The 16361-nt window shown below is 37.9% G+C and overlaps 1 protein-coding gene across 1 annotated transcript; it reads left to right on the top strand.

Annotated features, from left to right (window-relative positions):
• On the top strand, window positions 1-15455 carry LOC145778233 (uncharacterized). The gene is made up of 6 exons (XM_082589691.1): window positions 1-109; window positions 8771-8974; window positions 10594-10712; window positions 13108-13200; window positions 13905-14004; window positions 14380-15455. The coding sequence occupies exons 1-6, from the start codon at window positions 105-107 to the stop codon at window positions 14498-14500; spliced, it is 642 nt and encodes a 213-aa protein (XP_082445817.1). The 5' UTR covers window positions 1-104; the 3' UTR covers window positions 14501-15455.
• Window positions 15456-16361: the final 906 nt, after the last annotated feature.

Consider the following 16361-nt stretch of genomic DNA (forward strand, 5'->3'; position numbering starts at 1 on the left):
GGGTAGTCCATTTTGCATGGCCATAAGATTAATTCAGAAAGTCTTCTGCTGATTTTTCAAGTTAAAGAAGCTATTGTGGATAACTTTGCTTTTTTGGATGTGTTATGAGGTTAGGTTTGTATTGAAACTGTTGGAAGTTCAATTCAGTTGTTTATATTTCTAACCATAACAGCAAAAACAATACACGTCAACATAGCAAAGGTTGAGAAAAAGGTTGAAGCGACAAAATGCAAACATTAAAATATGCTTGAGATCAAAATAATATTAAGTTGATAAAAATTTGTTTTAAGGTATACTTGTATCGTTAGTGTCGAAGGCTTAGTCTAATGAGAACCTTATCTTCTCGTTCCCCGATGCTTGGATCAAGTATGGGACTCCCCTTTTACTTTTTGTATCGTAATATTGTATTATCTGTAGTTGCCTTCACATAGTGGATTGTGACACTTTTTTCTGCTTTGTCTACCTAAGTAGAATTTCAAAATGTTTGAGTTGGTTGGTTTTGAATCTTTATCCTAGGACTGACAAAGCCTTGATTGGTTATTCCTGGTAGTTTTGCATACTTGTAGAGGCTTTTGACGCAGGGCCGGTTACCAAGATTGGCAGAGTGAAGTTTTCCGATTGTTGAAGTGTTGTAGCCGGGGAACTATTCCATCCATTAGATGCCGCTGAATGGAGAGCAGTCCTGAAAATACGTTGCTCAAGGGCACACTTCGAGAATCAAACTTACCCCACGTGATCTTGCGGCGGGCGCGTAATCACTGAGCTAACGGGCAGACAGTCTTAGTATCCTTTTATGTAAATGACTGTGCGATGACAAAAAGATAAGGTTTTCAAGAATGCAACCTATTCCGTCCCCTGAACACTTCGTGCCTCGATTTGTTTGGAACCCTGAAAAGATCGAGAAAAATATAAAACAAAGCTAAAGTTGCTGATTAGAGTTTCCGCAAACATTTTAAAATTTTCCCCTTGACTTAATCATTGTTTTTAAGGGCCACCACAAAATTGGGTGTGACCAAGGATGGATCTAAGGGGGGAGTGTGGGGGCGGTGCGCACCCCCCAAAAAAAATTTCAAACTGCTATTATTTTAATAAACTAATGGTATTAAGATCTACTAGTATTACTTTATATTTTGATAGATCGTAGCATTTTATATCAGCATATTAAGAATTGATGCTGTGTAGAATATGGAATATGTACCAATGGAATTAATCATGTGTTTTGTACTGCTCATGTTAAACAAAAACATCTGTATTAACAACATGAATGCTTATCCAGGGTTCGATCTTAGCACTGGTCCTCTGGCCAATGTTTAGTGCGAGTTCCCCGCGGACCAGTACGAATCGTTTCGCACTGGTCCAACTGTCCAGTGCGAAAATATCATCGTATTATGTCGTTTGATCGCTTAGGGTGCGTGGTTCTCGTTTGCGCTTCTCTTCAAACAACAAAACACGTGATCCGTGCGTGTTAAACCGTAAGAAAAAGGCAATCGCAACACCACGTGTTAAATCGTAAGAAAAAAGCAATCGCAACATCATGTGACGGTGTTAAATCGTAAGAAAAAGGGTAATCGCAACAACATGTGAGCTGTGAGGTCAAGAAGGCCCGACACTGGCTATGTGTTTACAAGGCCAGACAAACACACATCGGATTCCGATTATGACCCCGTGATCGTCCCGTCATCAGATTCCGATTATGACCCATCATCGGATTCAAGTAGATTGATTGATCCAAGTAGATTGAAGACTCAACGTAGATTGAATGTCTTGCCTAGATAAACTGTTGTTACTGTTATTGCCTATGTATATTTCCATGTTATTGCCACCATTCATTATTGTCGTTTTAAGGTGGTTTTCCCTGGGTTGGCCTCGTGCTTCCCACGACAATCTTGTTTTTATCAGTAAACGGGACGGACCAGTGCGATCTCGTGCGGACCAGTGCAAATGGTGAGCCACTGGTCCGGTTGGCCAGTGCGAAAAAAAGTTAAGGTCGAACCCTGCTTATCAGTATGCCAAATACAGCAGAGACACATTTTGACAGTGCCACACTGATGGACCTCCTTGAATGAAAATAGATTTCAGCAGCACCCCCCAAAAATTAGAGGCTGGATCCATCCCTGCGTGTGACTAATCTTAATTCGATAACCCTAACCTGAAAGTGAAGTTTGGTTTATCAACTATTATTTCAAGATACTTAGTGTGGTCAACTGTTTCAGCAACTTCGACGCTTCTGTCTGTATTTTTTCTCTCAATCTTTTCAAAGGAAAAATTGTGAAATGTTTGCGGCAACTCCGATTAGCGACTTCAGCTCTGTTGTATTTTTTTCTCTATCTTTTTGGAGGACAAAATTGGGAGATGAAGTGTTCAGGAGACAGAATAGGTTACACCCGGTTTCCAACCATAGTCTGGTTTTACAACCTGCATAAAGTGGATATTTTGAAATGATCTGGGGTGTATTAAAGTTAATATACAGATGAAATCGGTTAATAGAATACTGCTTAAACGACTAAACGTATCAATCGTTTATTTGAATCAAAACCTGAAATCCTAAACCAAATCCAATCTAATGTTAAGTAAAAACATCGGTTAAGCGTATACCGCTTAAAAGAATAAGTCGGATAAAAGCATCAGGATTTGCTTCTAGTTTGCATACTTCATTCATTTAATCGTATTATTGTACCCGTAAGCGAAAAGAGAATGTATTTTTTTTGCTTTGCATAATTGTCTGCAATGTTCAAAGGCAAAATGAAGCAAAGGTGAGACAGACGCATGCGATCGAAACAAAGACAAGTGTCTGTAATCCCAGGCCATAATCTTATGTGCTAGACATCGCACTACAAAGAACCAATTTTTGCACAGCTGGGCTTCATTAAAACAGAAGAGCACACAAAAGGAATAATCACACTTTCCAATAAAGAAGTTTAAATGCTTTTGATGTCATCCGTCGGCGACTGGCCTTCCAAGGAATGGACACGGACAAATTATTTTGGCTTGAGAGGGAAGCGTTGGAAAGCATGTCCAAAAGTTTAAACCTGAAAACTTTGGAGAATTTATTTTAAAGTTGCTGAAAAAAAGTAGCCTACTGTTGTGAAATGCAGTGCGTAATTTCATTTGTGCAGTTTCGTTCAGTTGAAGAACATTGCAAATTAATTATTTTACCAGACAGCGCAAAAGACTTAAAAAAAAAACCTTTGCGATTTCAAAACAAACAATGAGTGTGAGCCGTGTTTTTCTACCATACCACTATTTTCATAGACCACGTTCCATACTCAAAACTACACAGCTGGTACAGAGCTAAAAATAGCACCCTTGAATCAAAAACGTCAACGTTCGCGTTGTGACGTCACAAAGATTGGTGAGATTAAAAGAAGTCCGATTGCTGCAGTTTAAGAAAAATGCTTTGATCGTACACGCTCTCCCAGTCAGCAAAGCTGGTCTTTTTTACATTGTTTCAACGTCTGTAGATGATAAATCAATGTAAAAAGGAGTAAAGGATCAGTTTTGCTGGCTGGAACATACAGCAAAGTGTTATGTAACACAGAACTAGTAACCTCTTCAAAGTTTAACCAGAGTCCAGAATTGTGAACAGTTGTAGGAAGAAGTATCAGTTGTAATGTGCGTGGCAGCCTAGTCAGCATAGACATCTTTTCAACAATTACACCAGGGGTGTCCAACCTTTTTGGCCAAAGGGCCACATGTAGTTTACGAATGGTTGCGCGGGCCACTTGAGTATTTACTGCTAATTTGTAATCTTAAAAATGACTGTCTGATAATTTCTAATTAAAACCCTCACTCCCAAATTCTAATCTTAGAAATGTGTTTGTACATTTTATGGGTTATATAAGAAGAGTGAAGTTGGTTTTAAAGTGGTTTAAGGTTTTTAGTTGAAAGCAAGCCAGCAGCAAAGCGTAAAAAATGTGAAATTGGCAATTGACCCTTCTGATGTTGCCGAACAGCGGAGTTGCGCGTCCCGTAATGTATTGTCCGGCTGTCCCTAGGTTCATCCACGAAAAACTTGCTCGCAAAAGTAAGTGCTGCCGAATAATGATGTCACGAAAACTGCCAATCTATGAATCCTCTGATCTTTTTCTTAACCCTTTACACGCCAACGTTCCCTAAATGGGAACATGGGGTTGAAGTCGCGCACAGTTTTACACAGACTTCATACAAAAAGTTTCTGGTTTGGATATTGTTGTTGAATGCTTATTGTTTCAGATACATTTGTTGAAAAATTAGTATTTGCAAAATTGTTCCTTTATGAAAGCGATGGATTTAGTCAAAAATCATATTTTTCATCTTTCGAAAAAAAGTGCTTCTCGAAAACACAAATCAAACTTTTTTTCAAAATATTTACTTTTTTTATGTGAGATTATTACCGATAACGTGTTCCCCTACCATTTGTTTCGTTATATTTTGCATTTTTCTTCTCATAATTAAATTTAGATGTTGTTCCCAAAATGGGAATGTTGGCAACATGTGGTACACAAATAATGGAGTTTATCTCAAAAAAGTTCTCACTGCTTTTACCAAGAGAACATTTTCACAGCTTGCTGCTGTCACAGCTTGATCTTAAGCAGAAAACACTTCTATGACTTCTATCGAAGGAATGGAAAGAGCTTGCAGATGGCGAAAAAAAGACAAAGCATCACTGAGCGACCCAAAAGAACTGTAGCCATTCGATAAGGTTCAAGCTCATGGAGGGAAAAGCATGTTTGAGATATTTTCTCCGTTCTATACTGATGACATGTTCTCTTTACTCGTAGAGCAAACAAGCTTATATACGAGGACAGACAAGAATAGGATAACTTCAAAGTTGATGAGGTTGATATGAGAAAACTTATTGGCTTACTATCAGTGTTGTATGCGTCAATGAAATAAATTGACGGCGTTAGCGCGAATTGCCTAAAAACTTCACGGCATAAAGTACTGCGGAAGCTCTCAAAGAAACTGACGGCGTCAGCGCTAATTTTAAGCGCTATTTTCTAAGACCATGAGCAGAGACCGTTTCCGCAATATAAAAACGCACTTGCACCTGGCTGACAATCATAATCTAGCTCAGTCTAAAATGACCAAGGTAGGCTACTGCCGCTGTTAGATCTGCTAAGGTCAAATTGTCAACAATTAGGTACATTTCACCAGTTACCAAGCATTGACGAATCCATGGTTCCTTATCGAGGACTACACAGTGCAAAACAATATATAAAAGGAAAGCCAGTAAAATTTGGTTACAAGTTATGGATGTTGTGTAGGTCCGATGGTTATCAGTACAACTTCGAAATCTACTGCGGTAAAGATGAAAGAAGAGCTGAACCTTTGGGAGCACACGTAGTTGAGACAATGCTGTCATGTGTTGCCGTCAAAGATCAACATATTATTCTATTTGACAATTTTTTCACAAGCCATCAACTACTTACTGATCTTGCTGGAGAAAACATCAGAGCATGTGGTACAATTAGAGAGAACAGGACCGGTTCCTGTCCTCTCTCTCCAATAATAAAACCTTCCAGAAAAAGCCTAGAGGAGAATTTGATTACTGATCAGACGGCATTGTAATTTGTGCCAGATGGAACGATAATTGTGCTGTCACTATTGCAAGCAATTACTGCGGTGTAGCACCAACTCGAAACAGTTCAACGAAAAGTGAAACATAAGAAAAAATCAGTAACACAACCATTTCTGATTGCTATGTACAATCAGGGAATGGGGGGTGTGGATGTATGTGACAGGTTGCTATCTTCTTACCGGCCACGACTTCAATCGAAAAAATGGTGATGCAATCTTTTTGCCCATATCGACCTTTCAATTGTAGCTGCTTTCTGTTTTTATAAGCACGTAAATCAATGTTCTGAAAACCACCTTCAGTTCAGGCGCGAGATTGCTCGGTCATTGGTGAAAGTGGAGAAACCTAGGCGTCGACTGAGGGAACCTACTGCATATCCGTCTTCAACCGCGCGATTCGACTCGTTGAATCATTTTCTTGTATCATCGTCACAAGGAAGATGTGTAGTGAGCATGAAAAATACAAGGTTGCAATGCACACAATGCGAAAAACCGACGCATAAGTTATGCAGTGACGCATACCACCACAAATAAAGTTAGTGACAGGGTAGTTGTAGAAAGTACAGTTACATGGTAGAAACTACAGTGGTAGAAAGTACATTTGTTGTTTGTGGATCTCTTAAACGTGTGTACTTTTTTTATTGTCTTTTTCAATGCTATTGTATCGAATAACGTAGGTTACCCAAGTTAACGTCGTATTCAAATACAAAACACGATACGATATTTTTTGGTACCTTTACATGCCAACGTTCCCATTTTGGGAACATAATAAAAAACAAACAAAGAAAAAAAAATTTTAAATTTTTTTATAAAATATTCTTAGTTAGACTAAAAACTACAATATACAAAAAAATCACATACAAATAACGAGAGATAGTTTTCGCCGCCTGTAAAGGGTTAAACACTTTTTTTTGTAAAATTCTACCAATAGAAAGTTTTGAACTTCTTTCGCTAAAAGCAAGAAATATTGCTGATTGACTGACTCTTGAAGCACCAGTACTATTGTGTGGAAAAGGGTGGATGTAACAATGTGGAAAATGTGATGCGTAACAATGTGCATTGTGATACAATAAAATTAACTTGAACAGTCGCGCACCCCATGCACTAGGGATTATAGAGTAATAGAGAAAGAAAACAAACAATAAATGCCAATTTATCGGAATGTAAGTTCCCCATAAATTACGTTGGCGATTGAGTTGATTATATATGTCATTTCGAAAAATATTACGCGGGCCACTCAAAACCTTCTCGCGGGCCATGGGTTGGACGCCCCTGAATTACACCCATTCACAATAAAACTTTTTTTAGTAAATTGGTTAAAGTGCAACTGTACGATCGAATTAACATTGGCTAGAATCCATTGCCTAGACATCCGATACGGGTTGAAAAACTCACTTCCTTACAATTGACGCCCACAGCCAAGAAACCGACCTTTTTCTCACGCTCTCTAGCGCTTCTCTCTCACGCTACCTGGAAGTAGCAAACTCGTCTACGCCACCTAGTGATATGACGTCACTTGTAGTCGAACTTAGTGGAGACTAAACTAGACGAGATAGGCTTGGTTGCTAGTGAATGCGCAAATGTATAAGGCATCTATAATGAAAACGCATCTTTCAGCCAGCATACCGTATTATACAAATTTCGTTGTTGATGCCTGTGTGCCAGGAGTGGTCGGCGATGCCCATCGCCGAAGGCTAGTTTCTTAGATTGGAACAGGCAAACTTGGTTGTATCGAAAAGGTTTTGTATTGTACAATAATGAGCTGATAACGCTTCAACCGATAACGCTTCAACATTTATTGGGGCTGTTTTGCTTCAGCTCTTAAAACTTTGCCAACATGTCCATGTTCGCAGTGCTGTATTCGTTAAAAAGCACAGGGTATAGCCTACTGTCAGATTTTCCAAAATGATAAATAACCCACAACTTGCAAGTTGCAACATAGCCTACTAATCTTTATTCTACCATATCATGAATATTATCAACATCAAAATTGGACGAGAGGTACGAAATTGTTTATAAGGGGCAGTTCAAAGGAAAACATTCGAGTATAAAACTCACAGAACAAAATTAAGTTCATGGTAGGCCTACACCCGTGTAGCCTACTGTACCATAGGTTCTTAAAGGGTTAAGTAGGCTAGTTAGTTAGTAGTTGTCAAGAATCAGTAAGGTAGCATAGGGACTCTCTTCGGAAAACCAGAGGGTATACTATAGTTGCTCGAAAAAGCAGAGAGTGTACTGCGTATGTCGCCGTATACCCTCGATTCCTCGAATACAGCACTGAATGTTCGTATGTTCTATCTAAACTTTCTAATTACCTTTCGTAGTTACTGAATGTACTAGATAGGCTACCGGTATGAAAAAATGATTTTGTCTGGTGATTGAAACCTTTTGCATGTTACCATGTTCCCTATAATCAAACAAAAATTGTTCATTTTGATCATAAGATCAAGTCATGTTGTTCCTTACATCTTTAGTTTAGATTTGACCTTTCATTAAAATCACCTTTTATTGCCTCTTACTGTTTCCTGTGCTGTAGGCCTATACCGCCTTGATAGCATTCAGTCACATAACAGACAGATATAGCGATATTGCCAGGTACCATCATGGAAAATGCTTAATACTGTACAACAAAAACGGTCAGACCAGTGCAAGTAAGAGGTTTAATATTGAAATCTACGTAAAATTTCAGTCTAGAAACACTGGTCAAACCTTACTGACTCAGACAGTCAAATAAATCGACCTGGCTGTGGTCTACGAAGACAAAGAAAGGACTTGCAAAACCGATAGTCGCTGCGAGGTCTGTCTACAAGTGACGTCACAATCCGATGTGTTGCGTAATACAATCCGCCATTGCAGGAGCGTGACCAAAAATACAAGTGCGTGGAAAACCATGGTTTTGATGATTTTTGCTGAGATAAATATAACCTTAAAATGTAAGGGCGAGGTTGGTATTTATAGATTGAAACATGCTCTTTCAGATAAAGTGAGGTCAAAGTCATCGTGCAGTTGCACTTTAAACGAATCAATCGTATAATCGTATCAAAACGTCTGGCAAATAGGTGATTCGATTAACCGATTTCGTCTGTATATAGTTGCACTAGAAAGGCATCTAAGAGAAAGAAACTAGCCATTGTATTTTCGTTAGTGCCTGTCATTTGATCTAGTCCAATCAAAACCTTGCTTTCTTATTATGACAACTTTTAATTTATTTCAGTATTTACAAGCGGGAACATAGTCCAATTACCTGGAAAGATGATAGATCTCTAAGAAACAGACCAAAGTCTCATTCTCCGACTCCACAGCCTTATAGGAAATATCAGTCGCAATCAAATCACTCTCATTCGCCTGTGTCCAATAGTCGTACTGAACCAAACTGGTTTTCTCAAACTAGACAGCCTTTTCAGATGTTTCAGCCAAGGTTAGCTTTGATTCAAAAAGTGTGACACATTTTTAAGAATGTTTACAACTTGTATTGAAGTGATTAGCTTGACTAAAGGTAATTAAAATTTTATTGAAGTAAATGTAAAAATGCCAAAACTGTAAATAAAAAAGTAATTAGGCTTTAAAAATACAAGAAGTAAATATGAAATTCTCTAGGTCAGGGTTGTAAGTGTTTATCTCAAGCTGAGGCTATATTTGTGATTTTTGCAGACAAGGGCAATTTGATTTATGTATTAATTTTTATTGGAGTATGTCATGTAACAATTTACTCTGTATTTCCTTTGATCAATGTTTGTGTTTAAAGCAATAGTAGGTATTTGTTGATATTCTTATAATATATATAGGTTATATGTTTTTAGAACCTACTAGGCTACTAATGTGTGTCTGTGCCTTTTCTATTACTAATTTTATTATTTTGACTTGGACATGGAATAAATGCTGGCATTAAGCGTTGAATGTAGATCAGTACCAGTAGTGTTAGGCCATCTTTACAATCAAGTTGACAGAACTTTTATTTAGAAAAATAGAGACTTAGGCTACTGACCAAGTGACCAATGCTTTATACCAGGGGTGACGAACCTTTTTGCAGTCGCGGGCCACTTTGTCAATTACACATGAGTTATCGGGCCACACAACTTTTTAATCGTAACCTACTATGAAATCTTTTAGAAGCGACTCAAGATATTATTCATGAAAAGTAACAAACGGCAGATGAAAGTAATAAAACTCACACAGTTGAAATTATCTTACACAGAATCGAAACATACAACAGTAAATAATAAAAACAAATCAACTTGAGCAAAAAGAATAGAGCAATAGAACTTGCAGTGATGATGACGACAGTTTACTTTTCGAAGCGTTTGTTTTCATATGAGTATGATTTCTTCTTTCTTTTGGCTCTATCCTTTTTGCTCAAGTTGACCAAATGTTTCGACCATTATGCTCCGAAACAACAAATCAGCTAATGAAATTTCTTTTTCAAACAACAAACAAAAGCCCATGCAAATCCTACAGCTGAAGCTATCTAATGCAGCATTGAAGCATAAAATATTAAAAAATAACATTGAAGCATTGAATTTTTTTGCTTAGTGGGATTTTTGGAAAGTTTTTTTGCTTGACTAAGCGTTCAATCTTAGGTTGAACACACGATATGGCAATTCTTAACTGCATACTAAGATTTTCATCTGTCAGCCTTGACCTGTAACGACTTTTTGTCGTAATCGACTAAAAATTCAAGATTAAGTTGGTGAATAGTGTTTTCACAACTTTACCTTATAGCTTTCCTATTTTCTAACTTTAAACCCTGAAAGTTAGTGATTAGGGCAAGAAAATAGCAAAGGAAAGATGTACCAGTGAAAGTGTACCAGTGAAAGTATAAAACAGCTTTGAGATGTCTTTTGTCTTTAATGCATGAGCGATTGTCAAATTGTTTTTGCGGGCCGCATAAAATTCTTTGACGGGTCGCATGCGGCCCGCAGGCTGCAGGTTCGTCACCTCTGTTTTATACAATAATATCACAAATGCATAAATTTATGCGAAACAATTCGACTACATTTTTTGACGAGCTAAGTTTTTTCTTTTATCATTTTTTTGCAGAAGGTTTAATTACCATCGTGGAAGACACTGGAACAATTTTTATCGACCACCGTATTATAATAACTACAGAAGGAATCCTTACAAACCTTGCAATCAACCGTCTCTGATGTCACCCACAGGTATGCCTTACTACTCAGACAAAAGTGCCAGATTGCAAACTTTGTAGTTTTTAGCATTGATTCATTGTCTAGAGATGTTGAATCAGCGTAGAACGGATTTTATAACAAACAGGGAATTTGATTAAAAATTGAATGAGGCTTTTCATCTGGCATTTAGTTTAATAACATGATATATATGCAGAGGTGGGCACCCGCTATTTTTAAAGTAGCGCGCTACCCGCTACCGCTACTTCTCCCAAAATAGCGCGCGCTACCGCTACCCGCTACCAATTTACAAAAGTAGCGCGCTACCCGCTACCGCTACTCGGACCAAAGTAGCGCGCGCTACCGCTACTTCTTCCGCTACTTTTGTCTAAAATGACACTAGGAAACACTCTTCAAGTCCCTAGTGACGCAAAAATGACCTTGAAAACGAATGTTATCATTCGTTTACACTGTCATTTTAACGTCGTTATAGAAAACACATTCTAAGAGAAATTTATTGTTACGCATCTTTCAAACACACGAGCATTTCAAAATAAGAGTCATTAAGTCCTGCCCGCTTTGGCTTAAGCACATCTTTTCCAAGTTCAGAGAAAAGTCTTTCCGCCGCAGCACTGGAAGGAATGGGGTTGTTGTATTTAATGAACACATGTTTTGACTCGGTATTCGAAAAGCTCAAGGACTTGCTCCTGTCCGAAAAAAAGGCGTCCACAATTGCTGTTTCTTTCTGCACAGACGTTTCACGGGATGGCGCCAACACACCAAAAAATTCATCCTTGGAGTCGTATGACTGGTGTTGGTGTCACTCTTCTCGGTATTAACCTGGCTTGATGTCTCCCGCAACAGTCGAGTTACATCTGTCTTGACTTTTTCTCGCAGTGCGTCAGCATAATCCGTGGAAAGGTAGTGCAGATATTGTAGCCACGAAGTCTTGAAGGAGGGATGAAGACATGATGCCATAACGCATTTCATATCGTTGAAGCACTTGTTGAATCGTTTCTTCACCCCTTCAACTTCAAGGATCACTCTCAACTCCTCACAGGTCACAAGATCACTGATCTCGGTCAACTTCTTCGTGAAAATTGTGATAGTCGGAAGCAAGACTCCGTAATACGCCTTGGACTCGCCCTGGAGAATGTCTAAAGCCTGGCAGATAGGCTTCATCACACGGAGATATTCGCCGAAGAAGTTGACGTCAGCTAGAAAAAAATAAGCTGGTTAGAAATAAGATAAACTATGTTGTAACTTCTAAGTTGTAAGCAGGGCTGATGAAAATTGAATGGCTGAAAGTAAGAAACGTTTTGTCAGGGATGTGTTTTGTTAGAGTAAGCGAAGACTTACCGTGGATTAAGACAGGAAGTTGCAACTTCCGACGAACACGCTCCAGTCCACCATCATGTAAGAAAATTTTATCAGCAACAAATATCTTAGCTAACCATTTGTCAACAGTTTTAACCTACTTTAACCAATATAAAACCTTATTTTTTGACATCTTAGCATAGGTGACTGATGACTGATAAGGCAATCCTCTTTGCATGTATATAGTCTATATTCTATAAACCATATAATATACAATACAATTTTACTTCGGCTATTATCAAAATTAAAATAAACATTATCGATTTCATACCTTGATCGCAGGATCGCAGCTCCACACCAGAAAACGAGATTCCCAAAAGTCTGAAACTTTGCAACCAAACTGATTATAGCTGCTTGACCACGCCAGTGTTGGCAAAAAAACGAGTATTTTTTTCACTTTAAATTAAAAATTAGCGGGTAGCGGGAGTGCGACTGAAAAAAAGTAGCGTCTCTCCCGCTACCGCTACTTTGGAAAAAAATAGCGCCGCTACTCCAACTAAAAAGTAGCGCCGCTACCGCTACTTTTACCGAAAAAGTAGCGCCGCTACAAAAGTAGCGCGCTACTGCCCACCTCTGTATATATGTAATATGTATACGTTCTTTTCGTGCAAATTAACTTGAACTATCACAAGATGTTATGATTAATAAGAATAAATGAATGTATTTGCTTGGAATGTGCAAGGTAACCATTTGTGCATGTGATTAAATGCTATTGAACCAAAGTGGTAGATTTTAGTCATCAAAATATATAGCATTACATTCAGTCATAAAAAAGGAAAATATTGAAGCTTATTCGTAGTATCTAATACAATTGTATTTTAATGTGATAAAAACGTTTAACTAAACCGTGCATTTTATTATGTGCATAGCAATATGTTTGTAAACTTAAAAAAATAGTAGCAAATTGCTGATATGCATGAAAAAAGCCATCGCTGTGTTTCAAATCATGCGGTTTTATGTTTTGGAAACCTGTCAAGTTTTTGCCTGATTGTCGTGGCCATGCTTCAAGTTTTAGATCCTGACAATGTCGGACGGTTAAACGAAATATTTTTAGATATGATGAGAGAACAGACTTCACAGACGAATCCAAAGTCTCAACATGCCACAGAAGAGGATACTAGTGTGAGTAAAATACCCATTTCTGATGGTAAGTTGAGTTTTGAATTAACTAACAGTCATTTTTTATTGATAGAACCATTGTGACAACATGCAGTTAGTCTGTACAAGAATGTTACAAATATATACACAACAGACAGCTTCAAGCAGTGGAACACTATACTCCAGTCATCAAATCAACCGCTCTCATTTTGGCATCTCATTGAGTGTCGTATCAAGTGACCGCTGCTTGGTTTGAAGGGGGTTAAACCTTTATCTGACAAATTCTTACCTTCTGGGCCTTGTACTTTAGCAGAAATCGGCCCCGCAAATTTCCCATTTTATTTCTGTTTTATTTTTTTAATCTAAGTTTGCATTCACAATAACTAGGATTTACGCAACTTCGTGCCAACCATTTTCCCTGATAGTAAGTTTTCCTTTTTCATATGGTCTCATTGTCACTTTCTAATATAAACTTGTTTATCAAAGTATGTCTTAGTCAAACCTGTAGGTTATTTAGATAATCATTCTATAGATTCAAAAAATTCTGCCAGAAGTAAAACTTGAAAATTTGTATTCCCATCTCTCTGTAAAATAGTACAGCTCCCGGAACTGAAAATTCGTCTTTCATTGCTTAAATCTGATATGGTTTATTAAATGTTATATGCCAACCATTTCAGCGTGGAAAAATATAATAACCGTACTCCGCTTAAACTTTATGCGTATGCTGGTATTGTTGAATTAAATTGTTTTCAGTACGTTCAACTTCTACAAAAGATACGTTTTTGCGCGAAGCTCAAGATGTATATCAGACTGACCGAAGAACCATCGCAGAAGTAACGCAGATGCTGATAAAGTATGCTGAAAGTTCATGTCTATGTTCTCATGATAGATTTATCGAAAAATTGGAAATTTTCTAACAAACGTTTTGCTGTTTCAGGCTACTACTCGTAAGAGCTGTTCATCGGGCAATATGATTTAATTGAATTGTAGCAATTAGACAAGTTTGTTCACCCAGTAGGTATTTTGCCGAGTTGAACAAACCTATTTGTTCAAACCAAGCTAATTAGATAACCAATTTTGTTTGTTGCAGTTCAGAGGTGCTGGTTATATAATTCTTAACTGTTTCCGAATGTGATGCATATTAATTTATTTAAACTCAATGATTAGCCTATGTAACACAAACACCTTTTGTAAAGAACAGTGGTATTATTACGGTTGTCATTTTCAGCGAAGACAAAGACCTGGAGGATAGATTAGTCCAAGCATTGGAGAACATTCTGGTACGCTTAAAAAAGGCCCACGACAAACACATCTCGTACATTTCATCTATTACAGCAGAAACAAAATGAAGAATGTTTTAATTATTTGTTTTTAACAAGGTATTTTTATGCAAAAATCTACTGCTAACCGTTGAAGCTGAGGCGTTGTGAAAGCACTTTCCTTTTGACCTTTATCAAACGTATCTAAACAACAAGCTTCACTGTTATGTATTCACGCGTTAAGCTGCGGAGTTGGTGAGATATGAACTCCTGTTTTCGTATTTTTAACTTATTTTATTACTTCATATCGAGAATGGTTTTACGTCGGTACTTCTAGGTGGCGTTGGTACAAGGTACGATTGCACCAGTATCAATTGCATTTGAGTTTAAAGAAGCAATTGATGAGCAGTTTGCACGTTATCAAACTTTTCCGCTGAATGCTCTCACATCCCAGCTAGCAGCATCCATTCTTGTAGCAAAGTCCCAGGTGGCAAAATCTGTATTGACGCTGAATTTATGTAAAAAGGTTTTGCCAGTTGGGTTGTCTTTAACTGGTGTGGTAATGTTGACCTTACCTTGTTAGAATTGGAAACCAAAACGTTGCAAGTCGTTATTTTTATGTAAGTAAGATGAATGTTGCTAATGCTCGAATCGTGATTTTATATTTGTTTTTAAATCAATGGTACTCAGTCTTTTCCGCCTCATTAACCTAACGAACTTTGTTTTTGACTTTATCATTGTCATTTTACTTTGCAGTAGTTGAGAGGTTTTGATTTGAGCCTTTTTGATGCCGTCACCGTTTTTTTCCAAATTTCGTGTCAAAGTTCTCAAGATTGGCGAGATCACGAGACGTGGTGGCATTCGTAAGCACATTCCTTTGGATATTAACTTATTTTGGCACTTATCTCAGCTAACAGAACTTGAAATTTGAACGTTGTTTCAAAGTTTTCCGACGTTGAATCGTAGGAAAAATGACAAGTTTTTACAGTTGGAAGTATGTTGCAGACTAAGTGATGTGGGCTGTGCGTTGCCTATATCAGTGCTTCCCAACCTTTTTCAGTTTGCGACCCACTTTTAATGCAAGTTTTATTATGCGACCCACAATGAGATACATGACCAAACGAATGAAAACAAATTAACGAGAAAAGAAACAGTATATACACATACAATTTACTATTAATGCGAAAGTTGAGCTAGCATATTGAACGTTATCAGATTAAGTCTAAGCTTGACTGGAGACAAGGTCACATGCAACGTAGCATTAAATGTGTCCGTTTTCAGGCTGTTCCAAGCCTTGGATTTAGTAACAGCTTAGTTCACAGTTACAGACATGATCTGATGCAGTTCTGGTGACATATGTCTTGTAGCAAGGTTTTCTCTGTGTAAAAAGCAGTGAGTCCACTTGGCTTGTCCTGCTCTCTGCTGAATTTGTTTAACGACGCCACGATGGATACTAGTCATTGATGCAGCACCATCTGTTCTGTGCATACACCTACACAGTTCTTCCAATCAATGGCTTTGTTAGCAAAGTGGGTGTCGAGGTAACAAATTACCTCATCGGAAGTTGTGCTTGTTGGAAGTTCTTTGCAAAAAAGAATGTCGTCGTGAACATTTCCGTCAGCACAATACCTTACAAACACAAGCAGTAAAGCCATACTGGTTAAATCAGTGGATTCATCCAACTGAATGGAAAAATAAGGACTGGATTTGATTCTTTCCAATAGCTGACATTCGATGTCATTAGTCATTTCAATAATTCGTCTCGTAATATTGTTGCTATACAATGGTACTAACTCAAGTTTTGATGCAGCATTTCCTCCAATAACTTCACGACACATATCAATAGCACTGGGTAGAATGAGTTCTTCTGCGATTGTGAATGCTTTCTTGGAACGAGCAACTCGGCCAACCACCAAAAAGCTAGCCTTCAATGCTGACTGTGACTGAGTAG

This window comes from Aplidium turbinatum, chromosome 10, assembly GCF_918807975.1.
Source record: "Aplidium turbinatum chromosome 10, kaAplTurb1.1, whole genome shotgun sequence".
NCBI classification, from domain to species: domain Eukaryota; kingdom Metazoa; phylum Chordata; class Ascidiacea; order Aplousobranchia; family Polyclinidae; genus Aplidium; species Aplidium turbinatum.

What these genes read in the sequence shown, in the direction of transcription:
- LOC145778233 (XM_082589691.1), top strand. An exon ending in TTTCAGATGTTTCAGCCAAG is followed by an intron (nt 8,975 to 10,593) that starts GTTAGCTTTGAT and finishes ATTTTTTTGCAG; the next exon opens with AAGGTTTAATTACCATCGTG. An exon ending in GTCTCTGATGTCACCCACAG is followed by an intron (nt 10,713 to 13,107) that starts GTATGCCTTACT and finishes AAATATTTTTAG; the next exon opens with ATATGATGAGAGAACAGACT.